The sequence below is a fragment of the Barbus barbus genome (assembly GCF_936440315.1).
Source record: "Barbus barbus genome assembly, chromosome: 9".
NCBI classification, from domain to species: Eukaryota; Metazoa; Chordata; class Actinopteri; order Cypriniformes; family Cyprinidae; genus Barbus; species Barbus barbus.
The window spans coordinates 2,972,356-2,987,459 of record NC_136737.1 but is presented as its reverse complement, the minus strand read 5'-3'; the positions used below and the strand labels follow the sequence as shown (position 1 = coordinate 2,987,459).

General features: G+C 35.1%; 1 protein-coding gene across 11 annotated transcripts in view; it reads left to right on the top strand.

Annotated features, from left to right (window-relative positions):
• Window positions 1-15,104, top strand: part of LOC306874474 (uncharacterized protein) — a 207,065-nt gene that overhangs the window by 13,243 nt on the left and 178,718 nt on the right. Inside the window, exons 13-17 of one of the 11 annotated variants that reach the window (XM_079424548.1) lie at window positions 694-867; window positions 1,838-2,008; window positions 11,387-11,560; window positions 12,023-12,196; window positions 13,940-14,113. The exons of 9 other annotated variants lie outside the window; for them this stretch is intronic. In XM_079424548.1, coding sequence (XP_079280674.1) covers window positions 694-867; window positions 1,838-2,008; window positions 11,387-11,560; window positions 12,023-12,196; window positions 13,940-14,113 — 867 coding nt within the window. The remainder of the gene's footprint in view (window positions 1-693; window positions 868-1,837; window positions 2,009-11,386; window positions 11,561-12,022; window positions 12,197-13,939; window positions 14,114-15,104) is intronic. One more of the 11 variants, XM_079424549.1, reaches the window with a different exon arrangement.

The following is a 15,104-nucleotide window of genomic DNA, read 5'->3' as shown; positions in this document are numbered from 1 at the left end:
TCGGAAAAACAGGATTCTTGTTTGTGTGATACACTAACTCCTAGAGCAGCGATCCTCAAATCTGACTCGTGAGATCCTCTTTCCTGCAGAGTTTAGCTCTAACCCTAATCAAACACGTCTGAGCTGCTAATCAATGTCTTCAGGATCATTAGAAAATCACAGGTAGGTGTGTTTGATCAGGGTTGGAGCTAAACTCTGCAGGAAAGTAGATCTCGTGAGCCAGATTTGAGGATCTATGTCCTAATAGCATATATGTTATTATTAACTTTTTTTAAAATATATTTTCATTTCAAGAAAAAACGTGTATTTTTAACACTGCACTTTGTGTTCCCTTGGCATTAACGCTGTTGTGTGAGTGTTTCTAATACACCAGCTGAGGGAGTGATGTCAAATGAGACATTTTTCTCTGTTCTGACCAATGCAGTCAATGTTGACTTTTTTTTTTTTTTGATCAAGGGAAATTAATTTCTCAGTTCATGACCTCTTTCAGTAACTGTAACCTGAAGTGTTCTCAGGTGAGCTGATGTGTAAAATTTTAAAGGTCTTGAGGCCTTTTAGGTTCAGTTGTACACTAAATTGCACAGTAAACTGACAAGGAACAAAAATAATTCACTTTATAGATTAATATTGTAAAGGTTATTTCTGGAATACATCATTAATCTGTTGAATGATACATTTTAATTTCTGTTCTAGACTTTCAGACTGCAGTATCACTGAAGAAGGTTATAAAGCTCTGGCTTCAGCTCTGAGATCAAACCCTTCACACCTGATAGAGCTGGATCTCACAGGAAATGATCCTGGACAATCAGGAGTGAAGCAGCTCAGTGATTTACTACAGGATCCAAACTGTCAACTGAAGACACTGAGGTGAGACGTCATGAAATAATACTAAATAAATGATACGCATGTGAATTATTTATATTATACATAAATATTATCATATTATACTATATTTCACTAATTCAGTAAGATACAGATGCTGCAGCTGCTGTTGTTTTGATGATAAATGTCACCACAGTTTAGTTGTGTTAAAAGTTACAGGTTAATCAGATATTTTGTGTCACTAGATGCTGATATTCAGTATTTTGGTGCCTCAATAATTATCATTTATGATTGTGTTATTGTGGACATTTCTTATGAAACAAATATACAGTGTGATTTATTATCCTGATTGTTTAAATGTTACTGAATGAACTGTACATTAATGTCCATCAAGCTCAGATTTACAACACTGTAGATCTACTACAGCAGATCTATAACAGGCCACAAACATGTGATGTGTGTCAGGATAATTCAACACACACACACACACACACACACTCACACACGCACACACGTCTGAACCTGCAGTTCTCTCATAATGAGCAGAATTACTGTTGCATCAACACAGACATCAGTTAATAAAACTATCCAGAGATGATCTAAACCCAGATCATGTTCCTGTTAGTGGATCAGCAATCCAGTGTTTGGTGAATTCTGCTACATAATAATAGGAAGAGCCAGCATCAAAAGATCAACTAAATATATGGCTATGAATGCTTAGCTGTCACAAGATAGTTATCCCTTTGCTAACTTTCCTCATCTCCTGCTTAAAGCCAGAAATATATTTGAGAATTTTGAGAATCATGATCTAGTGAGCTTTTGCCGCTGAGTTTCTTTTAAAGAATTTACTTTTGACTTTTGTCTTTCTTAAAAAAAAAAAAAAATGTATATTTAAATGTTCAACTGTTAAAACTTGAACTAGAGCTTTTCGTTACAAACAATGTTTGATAATCTTTAAATGTTTTGTGATGCAATGCACATTGAATTGAATCCTGCTTCATCTTCTCTTCTGCAGGTTTGTGGGTCCTGCTGCAGATGAAGCCTGTCAGTATGTGACTGGAATTATGGGTAAAAACCCGTTACTCCTGAGAGAGCTGAATCTGAGTAAACATGAACTAGGAGACACACGAGTGAATCAGATCGCTGCTCTACTGCAGGATAAACACTGTACACTCAACACACTGAAGTGAGTATCTTACATCATTTCATGTGTCACATGACTAGTAATGTTACAGTAGTCTGTTTTAATTCTCATTTGAGTCCGACCCCACGCTATAAAGCTTGGAAGAGCCAGGATATTTTTAATATAACTCTAATTATATTTGTCTGAAAGAAGAAATTCGTAAACGTCAAGGATGGCTTGAGGGTGAGCAAATCATGGGGTAATTTTCATTTTTGGGTGAACTATCCCTTTAAGAGCTCAGGGGTTGGAGAAAATAATGTGAACACATTAGAAATAGCCAGAATTTTATTGTGTTTACCATTGTTTGCCTTTAATACAGCTTCCAAACTTCTTAGAATAGATTGATACAACTTTTGAATAGACTTCAGTTAAATTTAGTCTCTAACTTCTGCTGTGACTGCTGAATGTCTACTTGGTCCAGCCCTATGGAGCCAATTTTGTGACAATATTCATCTAACAAATCCAGCGTTTTGCAAATAAACACAATTTGCTTTGCAAAGAAAAACTAATATAACGATAATTATAAAGATAACTATATTAGTGTATTCTAAGTATATAATGCAGTTGTGTCATCTGTCACTAAATGCTCAAGCTCTTTAACCCTCTGGGCCCTGAGGGTGTTTTGGGGGCCTGGAGAACTTTCGACATGCCCTGACATTTGTGCTTTTTTCAGTTGCTTATAAAAATATAAATGGCTAAAGTCTAATAACACTGTAAACAGCACAAACTGGGCTACAATGTTATGTTAGCAGCATTTGTGTACATGATTGTGTTTTTGAGAAAACAACGTTTATGCGTGGTTAGTGAAAAAGTAAAATTTTGAAGTCACTGAAATAAGACCATAAAACAAATACAGAACAATTGTTTACAAGACTTTTGAGAACCAGATCTTGTAGGCTAGAATATTTACTTCACAATTATGTGAAAATTATTCAGCTTACTCATTCACAGAAAACAATATATTGATTTAAATGTTTAAAGACATGCTTTGTGATCTAAAGCCAAAATGCGAGGGAGTGGTAATGGTCTTGAATATTAAGTGATTCTCACCTGAGAGACAAAGGGCCCTCCCCTAAAGCTGCTAATGGCCCATCAGTGTGACTGTGACTGAGGCAGGTAAGAGAGTGTGAGGAGACTGAAAAAATGGGTTTTTTAAATGATTTGTATTTTATTTACAACACAGTATAATCAAGACATACATAATGAAGGTCAAAGACACATTATTGTGCACTGATCTAACCACAGAGATGTGAACAGACTTTGACTCGTTCCTGCAACAGATTCTGTTCAACAAGTGAAACAGATAAATCATACCTGATATTTACGTGTCATTTAAGTGTTTCTGCTACTTTCCATGGATTCAAGAAGAAACTGTTGAACTTCTGATGTTGGTGAAGCGCTCTCAGAGGAAAACAGTTTGAAGAGACTGAAAGTCAGCAGGATCTGTGGTGCAGATGTCTGATTCAATAAAATACAAACAACCAAATAAGAGAAAAAACATTTGTGAGCATGTTTATATCAGGAGCATATATATATATATATATATATATATATATATATATATATATATATATATATATATATATATATATATATATATATATAGGTTTTGTAGTCATAGACTCATTCATGCTTTGTATTATCGGAAAAAAAAAGACATTTTATTTTTGAGAAACTAATTATTGTTTAGCATGCAATTATACTCTATTTTTGAACAGAGTAGGCTATTAATCATAAACATGTTCTAAACATACTTAGACTCGTAGCATTCATCATGTTACAGTGTACTCTCATATTACTTTTATTGTTTTATAAAGAGCATGAAAACATACTCGCGCCGTAAGAAATTTAAATACAATGAATTGACCATCATATTCACAATGTTTTACTGGATTTCAAACATGTTAGTCAGGAATTATAGTTTGGGGAAAACCCAACTATGATTTTGTAGTTATATAGCCATCCTGAACATCATGTATGATTTTATAGTATAGAGGATATGATTCTGCAGTCATAGCTTTATACTATAAAAGGATGAACTTTGCACTATAAAAAATATATTTTATATCTGAGAACTAATTGTTATCGTTTAGCACACTATTAAAATATATTTGTGAACAGATTATTAATAATAAACATGGTCTAAACATTCTTAGATGCGTAGCATTTATCGTGTTGTAGTTTGGGAACAACCCAACTAGTGATGTGTTCAAGTTTATGTCACAATAACACGTTAACTAATGCAAAACATAAACATTACTTACTTATTCATCAAACTTTTGAGGAAATCCAGCCTTTACTCAGCGCGTCTTCTTCCAGAAAGTAACAGTAGCAGCGATGAACTCCTCACTGACGCTTTGTTTATGCTCTGCACGCGCGGGTCACGTGGTTATTTGCATGTGAACGCGAGGGGGCGGGATCTCATTAAAAATAATGAGTTAGACAGGACAGACTGAACATCGTGTTGGTTTCATACGGATTACTTCATCACAGAATATTTGTTTTCGATATGACTTCATTTGAAAGTGGACACTTCAGGCTTTCTATAGAGATAACTCTCATGTGTCTGTGTTGAGTATTCGCTGAGTTACACTTCATTTTAGTGACGCATTTCTGAAAACAGATCGCGGAGACGGAGAAGACAGAGAGCGCACCCTGTTTGTTTTCTTTATTCTTCAAAAGCACAAAGTTTAGTTGTTATTATGAGTGTATACAAATAAAAGAAGACCCCTTACAGATTCGAATGGTGTATTGCTCTTATCTGAACGATCAAAAATGGCAGAGTAATTCAAGCTCATTTCTGCCTTATCAGGAAAATCTGCCCCAAAACGCGTATTCGCGTTTGTCGGGCTCAGAGGGTTAAAGCAGAAATGATTCTGATTGGCTGTCAGTGTTTTGATCGTTCATCATTTTTTGTGCTGTTATGGTTATAGTCGTTTTGTGCTATCTGCTATTCTCTTGGATTCAGGGATTAAAGTGAAAAAAATTCTTCTGACTGAATTTTTTTTTTTCATAATTGAATCATTGACTTACTAGATTAATTTAAAAACGCAGCTCATTCATAAATGAAACACCGCTGTGTTTGAATGGAGATGCGCTGCGGCTTGGCTGGGACTTTGTTTGAAACTATTTTTGTTGATGAAATGGAGCAAAATAAGGCAATAGTGTTGTAGTCAGACAATATAAGTCATTTAATATTAACGTCTTGTTTAATGAACTGTTGTATTAAATCAATATCACATTTGCAAACTCTTAAAAATCATTAAAAGCTGTCCCTCATCTTAGTTCATCGCGATCTCACAAAACTCCATTATAATCAACGAAGCTCCTCACACTGCACAATGAATCTCTTATTTACACTGTCTACACTTGTTCTGTTATAATGAGAGGATGCGTCTGATAAATTACTCAACGCTGCAAAAACACGTTGAAAGTAGGCCTACGTTAGAAACCTTTAAAGCTCCCTCAGCACAAACACAAATACGCTGATCGGGTCAGTTGCACTGGTGCTCCTAAATATGTTTCATAGTCGCACGCAGTAGTTTTCAGACGCAAATGCTACTGAAATGGTAGCACTGTAGAGCCCTGTATCTAAGTAAAGTCTACTTTTAAACGAACCATTTCAAAATGAAATCAAATACTCTCTGATTAGGCTGTAATCTGTGAATGCATTTCTCTGCAAAGGAACGTCCAGTGGAGACTTCCTGAATTTCATCTTCAGCCGACAAGGACTCAAACATTAGTATATTAAATAATTAAAATGTCTCATTTTTTTTCAGATTCATTAGGCTATGGCCTGTGCTTTGTAGCAAACTTTATGCGTGTGCTTGAACACAAAAACGAAAATTAAAATAAAATTTATATTTTATGCTTTGTGAATGACCAACCCTTCTCCATTCGGCAGATATTGTTGCTTGGTTTGTGCATTGTAAATCTATTGTAGTCTACGGATGCTTCATAGCATACCGGCGCGCATGTTTACCTCGTTGCTGATGACTAATAAAGCTATACTGCTGTTTCAGGCTTACCGTATAACATTTTATAAAGAAATCCATTTTAATAACATTTTAGAAATCGCATTCTCTGCGAGAACTTCGCGAAGATAGCCTAAGAATTTGCATATAAATATGCACAGGCGGACTGTATAGCCGATGACAAATCGCCAAAACTATTATTTTTTTAAATATCATATAGGCCTAATTTTCATTGTCAATATTATCTTATTTAAACATTTTATGTGTTTCAAATAACACTTGTTTGCTATCTGCGCTGCATTCATGCGCAAGATTGTGTGTGTTCTGTGAGCATGCTGCGGTTAGGCCTATATCTTTTTTTATTATTATTTATTTTATTGTCTAAATATAATTTTTTTTCATTACATATCTTGTTTGGTTCAATTTCATATCATTGCATATTAAATTAATTCACTTTATGCAGATGCAAAACGTGAATCTGCAGTTTTATTCGCAGTCTATTTCATAAATATTTGTACAGCAGGCGGGCCTATTATATGTTCAGCATATTTTAATTAACCTGTATTTTATCTTAGTTATTTAATGCATAAGCAAGTCATTAAAACATTTTTTTTTTCAGCGGCATCCTTTTAATCTTGATCAACAACTGATCAACGAATTGGAGCTGCGTTGGTCTGTTAGATCATTTTAAAATGTCAAATAGCCTTCTATTTGCAGGTTAGAACTGCATCTGTCTCAGATGTAGATTGGTGAAGATTTATTTTAATGTGATTCCAAACTCTAGCTTTAACCTATATAAATGCGCTACATTTTTGGCCCATATTTAAGTGTTTGTGCGGAATATCAATGAGCATGCATGACAGGGAGGCAGGCGCCCGTGCAATCACTTGCACTTTTTCCTGATAATGAAACAAATAAAAATCAGCTCGAAACTGATTTTATTTATGTAAATTCATAATGACAAAAAAAAAAAAAAAAAAACGTGATTTTGTAAAATAATGAAAACAAACAGGATATGCTTTTTGCCGTCTGTCACTGAACTGGAGCGCGTCTCAAAAAATAATACAAAACTCTCTCACATAGGCTACAAGAGAAACAGCTATAGCTTGAAATGTATACTGTTAAATGAATCAATTAAAAACTAAATGAAATACTCCCTGATTATATAATCTGTATGAAGGTTACATTTCTCTCTAAGGCACGTCCAGTAGGCTACTGTGGAGACGAACACTGTGAATTTAATCTTGCAGCCGACAAGAAAACATTAGTTTATTGATAAATAATTTAAATGTCTCATTTTTCTATACATTAATAATCATTAATTTAATCTACTTTTGCTTGTGGAAAACTGTAGGCGTGTGCTTGAGCGGAATAGCCTATGGATGATAGGTCTATTGACTTAATATAAATGTGTGATTAGTTAAATAATGACTTAAACGAACGACTAGTTAACTAGAAAAATCCTTAGTGTGGGGCAGCCCTACTAAACATCCTCTAGAAGTTTCCGTTAAAGTTTTTAAAGCATTTTATACGCGTTTCCATAGTCGGAAATAAATTAATTCCATAAATTAAGTCCGTAATGGAGAGATGTCACGTCTGTAACATTGATTTTTCCTCTGACACGCAAAAACGAAAACTTAAACAAAATTGATATTTTAGGTTTTATAAATGGCCAACGCTTCTCCATTCTGCAGATATTGTTGCTTCTGGTTTGTGCATTGTAATTCACAGAAAGTCTAAAATATGTTGTCTCCCAGAAACTTTTTTTTTCGTCATGTCCGTCACGCATGTGTATTTCCCTCATTTAAAATATAAAACAGGTTTATAGACTGATACTTTTCTGATATCTGGACTAAATTTTAAGGGGTTTAGAAAAATATAAAGAGATGGTTCAATATATTGGTAAAGAATACAATTTATGAGAATTTATATTTCAGGTTTTGACTGCGAATGTCACGTCCATAACGCTGGAATTGCTCAGTTCTACCTCAGCTGTAGCCTGACATGCAAAAAAATAAACACATTAGAATAACTTTTAAAATGGATTGAACACACGGAGCACTTTTTCCGTGAGCGGGAAAAGAAAACCCGAAGTGGATCCAGAGCGGAGTGATTACAGAACGCTTCGAGAGGAACATGCTTTCACTCCACTCCAGGCTTTGATCACATCCCCCTCAGCAGGCTGAATACACCTCATCTTTCCTTAATTTAAGAACTGAAATTAAGACATTTATTACACTATTTGAGAAATGTAAGCCTATTTACGGCCTTAAAATTGTGAAAAGTGAATTTAAGACATTAAGGACAGGCGGGACCCTGCAATTGACGGAAATCCGTCATAGACTCGTTGCAATTAACGGAAATCCGTCGTAGCGACGGAGATCTTTAATCCCTGTGGATTTAGGATGTACTCACACTAGGGGATCTGATCCATGCTTGAGCACGATTGACCCCCAAAGTGCAGTTCATTTCACAAGTGTGTCTGCTCTGTACCGTGTCCAGTGCTGTTTGTTTAACCATGCCCTGGTCCGCTTGAAGAGGTGGCTCTGGTGCGGTACACATGTAGTGTGATCACTAACCGCACCGGAGCATGGAACAGTTAATTTACTATTTTTGTATGTGCTATTATCATTATGACAGCAAACATCTTTATTACTACTTAGATATCACACTTTTCAATATTTTTTTTTAATTTGGTTGAAAATTGTACATTTAATTGTACATTTAAATTAGAACATTTAACCCACCATCAGATATTTTATTAACAAGGACACTTTTTTATTTTATGAGGTTTGACTTTCTAAATTAAATTAAAGAGTATTTTATCCATTTTTTTAGCATATATCCTTTGGGGCACTAAGCGAAGAAAAGAGGTATGCTGCTCTCCAAAGACCTTCTGCCTTACTTAATAAAATTCTTCCTTGAATAGAAAGATCTCTCTTCAGTCATGAATTATACCTCTTTCACATTTTTTTAAAGCTCTTAGTTACCACAGAGAGCAAACACATATACGATACAAAAATAATTATATCAATCTTCATACCAGTTAATGTTCATAATGATATTATTGCATACTGTTCAAAGATTTGGAAAAAAATATATTTTGATGTCGTGGGAACAAAGGTTATTGAAACATTCATGTCAATAAAGCCCATCTGAACTGAGAAGAAAAATAATAGAGAGAGATGCAAGAAATCTGAATAGAAATAACATATTATTGACATGACTTTTCCTGACCTTTAAATGTTTAAAGCACACATTGTGATGTATGCAGCAGCACTATCTACCACCTGGATGCTCTCCCCTCTTTTCTCAATTGTTTCTCTATCACTCTATTAAATTCTTCCACTTCACTGAAATAGTAAATGGAGAACATAATCACTCCTAGGTTAACAGAAATACTGTTAACGCTTAAAAAAGGATACATTGGACATTGTGTAAAAACAATTGCATTTTCTACTCTTACCTGTGATGATAATCAGGACCAGAGAGGAAGGCCTGCTCAGCATCCTGCAGAGACCAATTCTGAAGCCCAGCAGGCCATATATGATGGCCTATCAAAAGAAAATTGTTCATTGAAATATAGCATAAGGTATAATATACAGTAGGGTATGAAAGGGCAGAAACATGCACAATACATTATATTGTTATGCACTTCATATAGAGTACAGTACACAGTAAATGACACAATCTAACACGTGGTATTTTAACATTGTTATTATGATGCCTCTCTGTTATGACTATTAAAATGTCATGTCTCAACCAACATAATAAAACCATGTCAAAATGAAGAGACGTACTCATAACATGTATTGTGGGGTAACGTTAATCAGGCTGACTGTGAGCACGTGACAGTTAAAACATTAAGATCATTTTAACTTAATTAAAATGGAAAAACAATGAGTAATTAACCAGCTTTCACAACGAACGTGCTACAGTTTATTGTGCTGTCAATAAATCAACACAGGCTTATCATGCAACAGTTTCTTAAATTAATGTGCTAACAATTCATTTTAATGCATTAGAGGCTAATATATGATGGCTATGCATTCAAGACTATTTAGCAAATCACGATCACTTCGGCTGTTAACTTTCCAATGAAATGCATCACAATTGTTTTTAGTGTTAAACAAATAAAAATGGATTCACATTTGATACTCACACTCTGATTGTCATCCATCTTCGCTGGTCCTCTAATTCGGTAGGTGGCGCTGTCACTAAAAACCTAGGGTCCTAGAAATGTGGTCCTAGGACTGCGTTCCTGAAAATGCAGTTTTGCAGGCAGATGCTACTCTGTTTAGAAAGGGACAGGTGAGAAATGCAGCCTCCGGTTTTGCAGGCAGATGGTGTGAACCTGAACGCGCCCCTGGTGACGGCTTTGTGCACGCGCAGCAATGAAAGAGCACTTCGACCAATCAGAGCACTGGGTTCATTCCCCATCTAGAGAGCGGGATCATTGACAAATGCGTAACCTATCATTAAAAAGAGACTACAAATAGACAGAAAAACCCCGCTCGGTCTCGTACCTTTTTTAAAGAGGACAGGACACACGGTACTTACAACTAAGGTAAACAGGTTGTGGTGGATGTGGAAAGTTAAAATATTGAGTTGAGTTAACTTAATCCTCTGGAGTCGACGTGATCGCATTGATATTCTAGACGAACTGTGAACAGAATAAAAGCACACATTCATATTCAGTCAGATCTGCTGCGGTTTATTTGTGTTCATATAGCTGCACTCACTGAACAGCATCCTAATATTAGGGCTTTTAATAATAGTTCAGATATAAACACTGATGTTTATGGGAGCGATCAAAATAGACCTTTTGAAAGTTAACTGGGCTTCAAATAACGTTTGTGTCGATTGCATTGTTTGGCCGGTAGGTGGTGACAAGTGACTTAAAATGTATTTGTGATTGAATCAAGAGATTCGTTTAAAAACTGATTCATCCAGTAAAGAAACAAGTGAAGTATTTATGAGTGAGACATTAAATCATTCATTCAAACCACTTTTTCATCATTTTAATATGAACTAAATATATTAGAAATACATATTCATTTAAATGTTTAATTCATTCACTTAAACACTTTTAAATAGACTGCAGTAATGATAAAATTATATTTTGTCACATTATTTTGTTTCGTGGGAGAATCACACAAATTGGACTCCAAAAAAATGTCAAAGGTTGGCAGGTGTGTTAATGTTATTTTTAAGTAATTTTATAGTTGATCCTATATCTTAATCTACTTTGTTAATCTTTGTTTCTTCTGTTTTTGTTTATGGTCATATAATAAAGTTTTTGGCAATGTTCTGATTATTGTACTGTATGATATTAACACATGATGAATTACTCTCACATGAACTTGACACTTGTCTGATTCATTGTCTTTTCTCTTTCTGTCTTCAGTCTGTGTAGATGCAGTATTACAGAGAAACAGTGTCTCATCCTGACTTCAGCTCTGAAATCAAACCCATCACACCTGAGAGAACTGGACCTGAGCAGGAATCAAATAACAAACACAGGAGTGAATCACTTATGTGACGTACTGAAGGATTCACACTGTAAACTGGAGAGATTGAGGTCAGTAACATTCACATACAAGAATAAAATGATGAAAAATCACCAATGATCAATGATGAGTTCACATTATATTTGATCAATGACGAGTTCACATTATATTTGATCAATGATGAGTTCACATTATATTTGATCAATGATGAGTTCACATTATATTTGGTCAATGATGAGTTCACATTATATTTGATCAATGACGAGTTCACATTATATTTGATCAATGACGAGTTCACATTATATTTGATCAATGATGAGTTCACATTATATTTGATCAATGACGAGTTCACATTATATTTGATCAATGATGAGTTCACATTATATTTGTACAAAGTTTTTCACCTCAGTATTTTGTGATCTGGTGAAATAAACATGATCTCTCTTCCTCCGTCTGTTTACTTGCTCGTGACGATTATGTGATTTGTTTTCTTCTGTTTTATTTTCTGCTCTCACTCTTTCTGCCAAATGTAGGTTAATCAGCTGTGAAATGACAGATGAAGGATGTTCTGCTGTGACTTCAGCTCTGAAATCAAACCCATCACACCTGAGAGAACTGGACCTGAGCTGGAATAAACTCGGAGACTCTGGAGTGAAAAACCTCAGTGATCTACTGATGAACCCACAATTCAAGCTGAAGAAACTAGAGTTAGTATCATTATACTCTACAGCAGTTACAGTGTAATTATACATTTAAGGACTGAGTAATATTAATTAACTACATGTACTTACTGTATGGTTAGGATTAGGGTTTGATTTAGGGTTACTTGCATGTAATTATGCATACATGAGAGAGTTGATCTTCACCGCTGGGAACAGCAGTACTGGCACACACATTATACATCTACATACTTACCTCATTCCAGCCCCTGCTGTTTAACCATCGGAGAGCGCGTGCACACGTCATTTCGTGGCATTTCACACACTCTTCTCCCCCTCTACAGTATACATACCCCGGATAAACCACACAGACACACTGTTGTTAGTTTGAAGTTTTATTGTTAGTTCGTTTAGTGTCGGGTGTGTGTGTGGGAAGTAGTCGGACTCCCACGTTGCGCCGGCGAAACCAAACGATTGAGAGGCGCCCGCTTATGACGTCACGGCTCTGCCGGCGTAATGCGATTGTAGTCCGACGAAACCATTGTTGTTTTTGTGGAGGGGACCGTGACTTCTTTTCTGTGGAGAGAAAAGAGGGAAATGTTGATGATTTGTGTTATTAATATGTGTTAATAATGGTTTATTACTTTCTGTGTTTCATAATGTGATTGATGTTTTACATGAAGTTTATGATTTAAAATGAGATTATAAGATTAAATACTTACCTGTTAATGGTACACTCCGGGTAGGGGCTGGAGCCTGGCCTATAAGAAGGGAGGCCAGGCTCACATCAAGGGCTTGTTTACCAAGTCAGTGAACGTGCTACTGCGGTGCCGTAAGCAAAACTAGACCTCTTTTGTACGTATTATTTGTTTATTTTGTTCTTTTCTTTTTGTTTGTTGGTACTTTGCTATTGTTTTTTGACTGAGCACTTGTGTAAATGCTCTCACCACTGGATATTTTTACAGCGCACTGTAAATAAGTCACCTTTCATTTACTCCTACGGGTCAAGCCATCATTTTGTTTTCTTTTTCCGGACCTAAAACGTCCCGCAGTAGATCTGCAAGGGTCCACTGCATCACAAATATGTTTAACAAGGACACCCTAAAATAAAGTGTTACCAAGTTTTGTTTAAAATAATTAAAGCTACAGTTTTTAATAACGAAAGAATATGTAGAAGTATGGTATTTGGGGTAACAAGCGCCCCTGCTGTCGGGGCTAAAGGTGCAGTAATTAACATGATAATTAATAGATCGCTCACTTTTCCATTTGTTGACATGACATGGTTAGATTCAGATGGTAAATATCATATATTATGTTGGGTGTCCATATTAGAGATAATCACCATGTTTAGAATGAAACCATCATATTTATATAAACATGATATTAATCATATCATATAATAAAATATCATTTGTTGTTTCCACTGTAAATCTATATTAAATTATGATCTCCTTCAATGCTTTTCAGAAACTTTTTTTACATTTAGTTTCTGTATTTTAATATATATTTTAATATTAACATTTTAATGAAAGATTATTTATTGAACAAAAAAAAAATACATCAATGGAAAGATAATTTATTCAGATGATGCATAAATCTCAATTGCGAAAAATTTACCCTTATGACTTCGTTTTGTTTTGTGGTCCAAAAAAACTTTCTTTTAGTCAAATTAAATAAGCGTAATGAAGTGTAATGAATTATTTTTTTGACTATGGCATTTGTTTATGGTGTATTTATTCACATAAACTTTACATGGATCTGATTCATTGTCTTTTCTCTTTCTGTCTTCAGTCTGTTTTATTGCAGTATTACAGAGAAACAGTGTCTCATCCTGACTTCAGCTCTGAAATCAAACCCATCACACCTGAGAGAACTGGACCTGAGCGGGAATCAAATAAAAAACACAGGAGTGAATCTCTTATGTGACGTACTGAAGGATTCACTCTGTAAACTGGAGACATTGAGGTCAGTAACATTCACATACAAGAATAAAATGATTAAAATCACTTCAACAGTTTAAACCCAAACACTTTATACTCAATATCTCATGATGAGTCTGAGTTCACTTTATATTTGTGTAATTCTTCACATTAATGATTTGTTTGTAAGATGATCTCTCTTCCTCTGTTTGTCTCTTTCTAGTCTTTATTACTGTGGCATTACAGATGTTTCTTCTTTAACTCAGTCTTTGAGAAACACAAAAGCACTGCAGTTTCTAAAAGAGCTTGATCTGAGATATAATAAGATTGGAGACTCAAAGCAGAAGCTCATTGATGTGCTACGAGACTCAAACTGTAAACTGAGGTGAGTAAACTTCACTTTGTGATATTAAAGAGATTCATTTACCTCTGATATGGGAACAAAACTTTAAATATTTGTGAAAAGTGTTTATCAAATCAAGCTTTATTTTAAAGTGTTTGTGTCTGAATGAAATGTAAAGTTGATAAAAATGTTTAACACAAAGGAGGAAAGAGAACAGAAGCACTCTGTCAGAGCTTTATACAGAAACAGCTGCTTGACGGAATGTTCCTGAATTTGAATCTCAACTGTTACTTTCTCACACACACACTCACACACACTCACACTCACACACACACACACACACACTCACTCACACACACACACACAGGCCCTTTGGAGCCCCTTCTCTCTCTCTCTCTCTCTGTAACTCACACACACTCATTTGAATCATCAAAAGCGATATCTTTGGATAGAAGTGTCATAGAAACATGCAGGTTTTACTCTTTTGACTCGATCGCAAACAGGACTTCTCTCACGCATGCTACACATGCTAGCAGTGAATAGCTACATGCTAATAGCGATTAGCTAAGTGTTAAACCAGGCTAAGAACATTCTGAGAACTATAATAATACATAGTAATGATCTCAAATCATGCGGCATATTGAGGAGAGGTGTGCTATATCTTTCATAAGTAATTGAGTGTACGGTGTTCGTC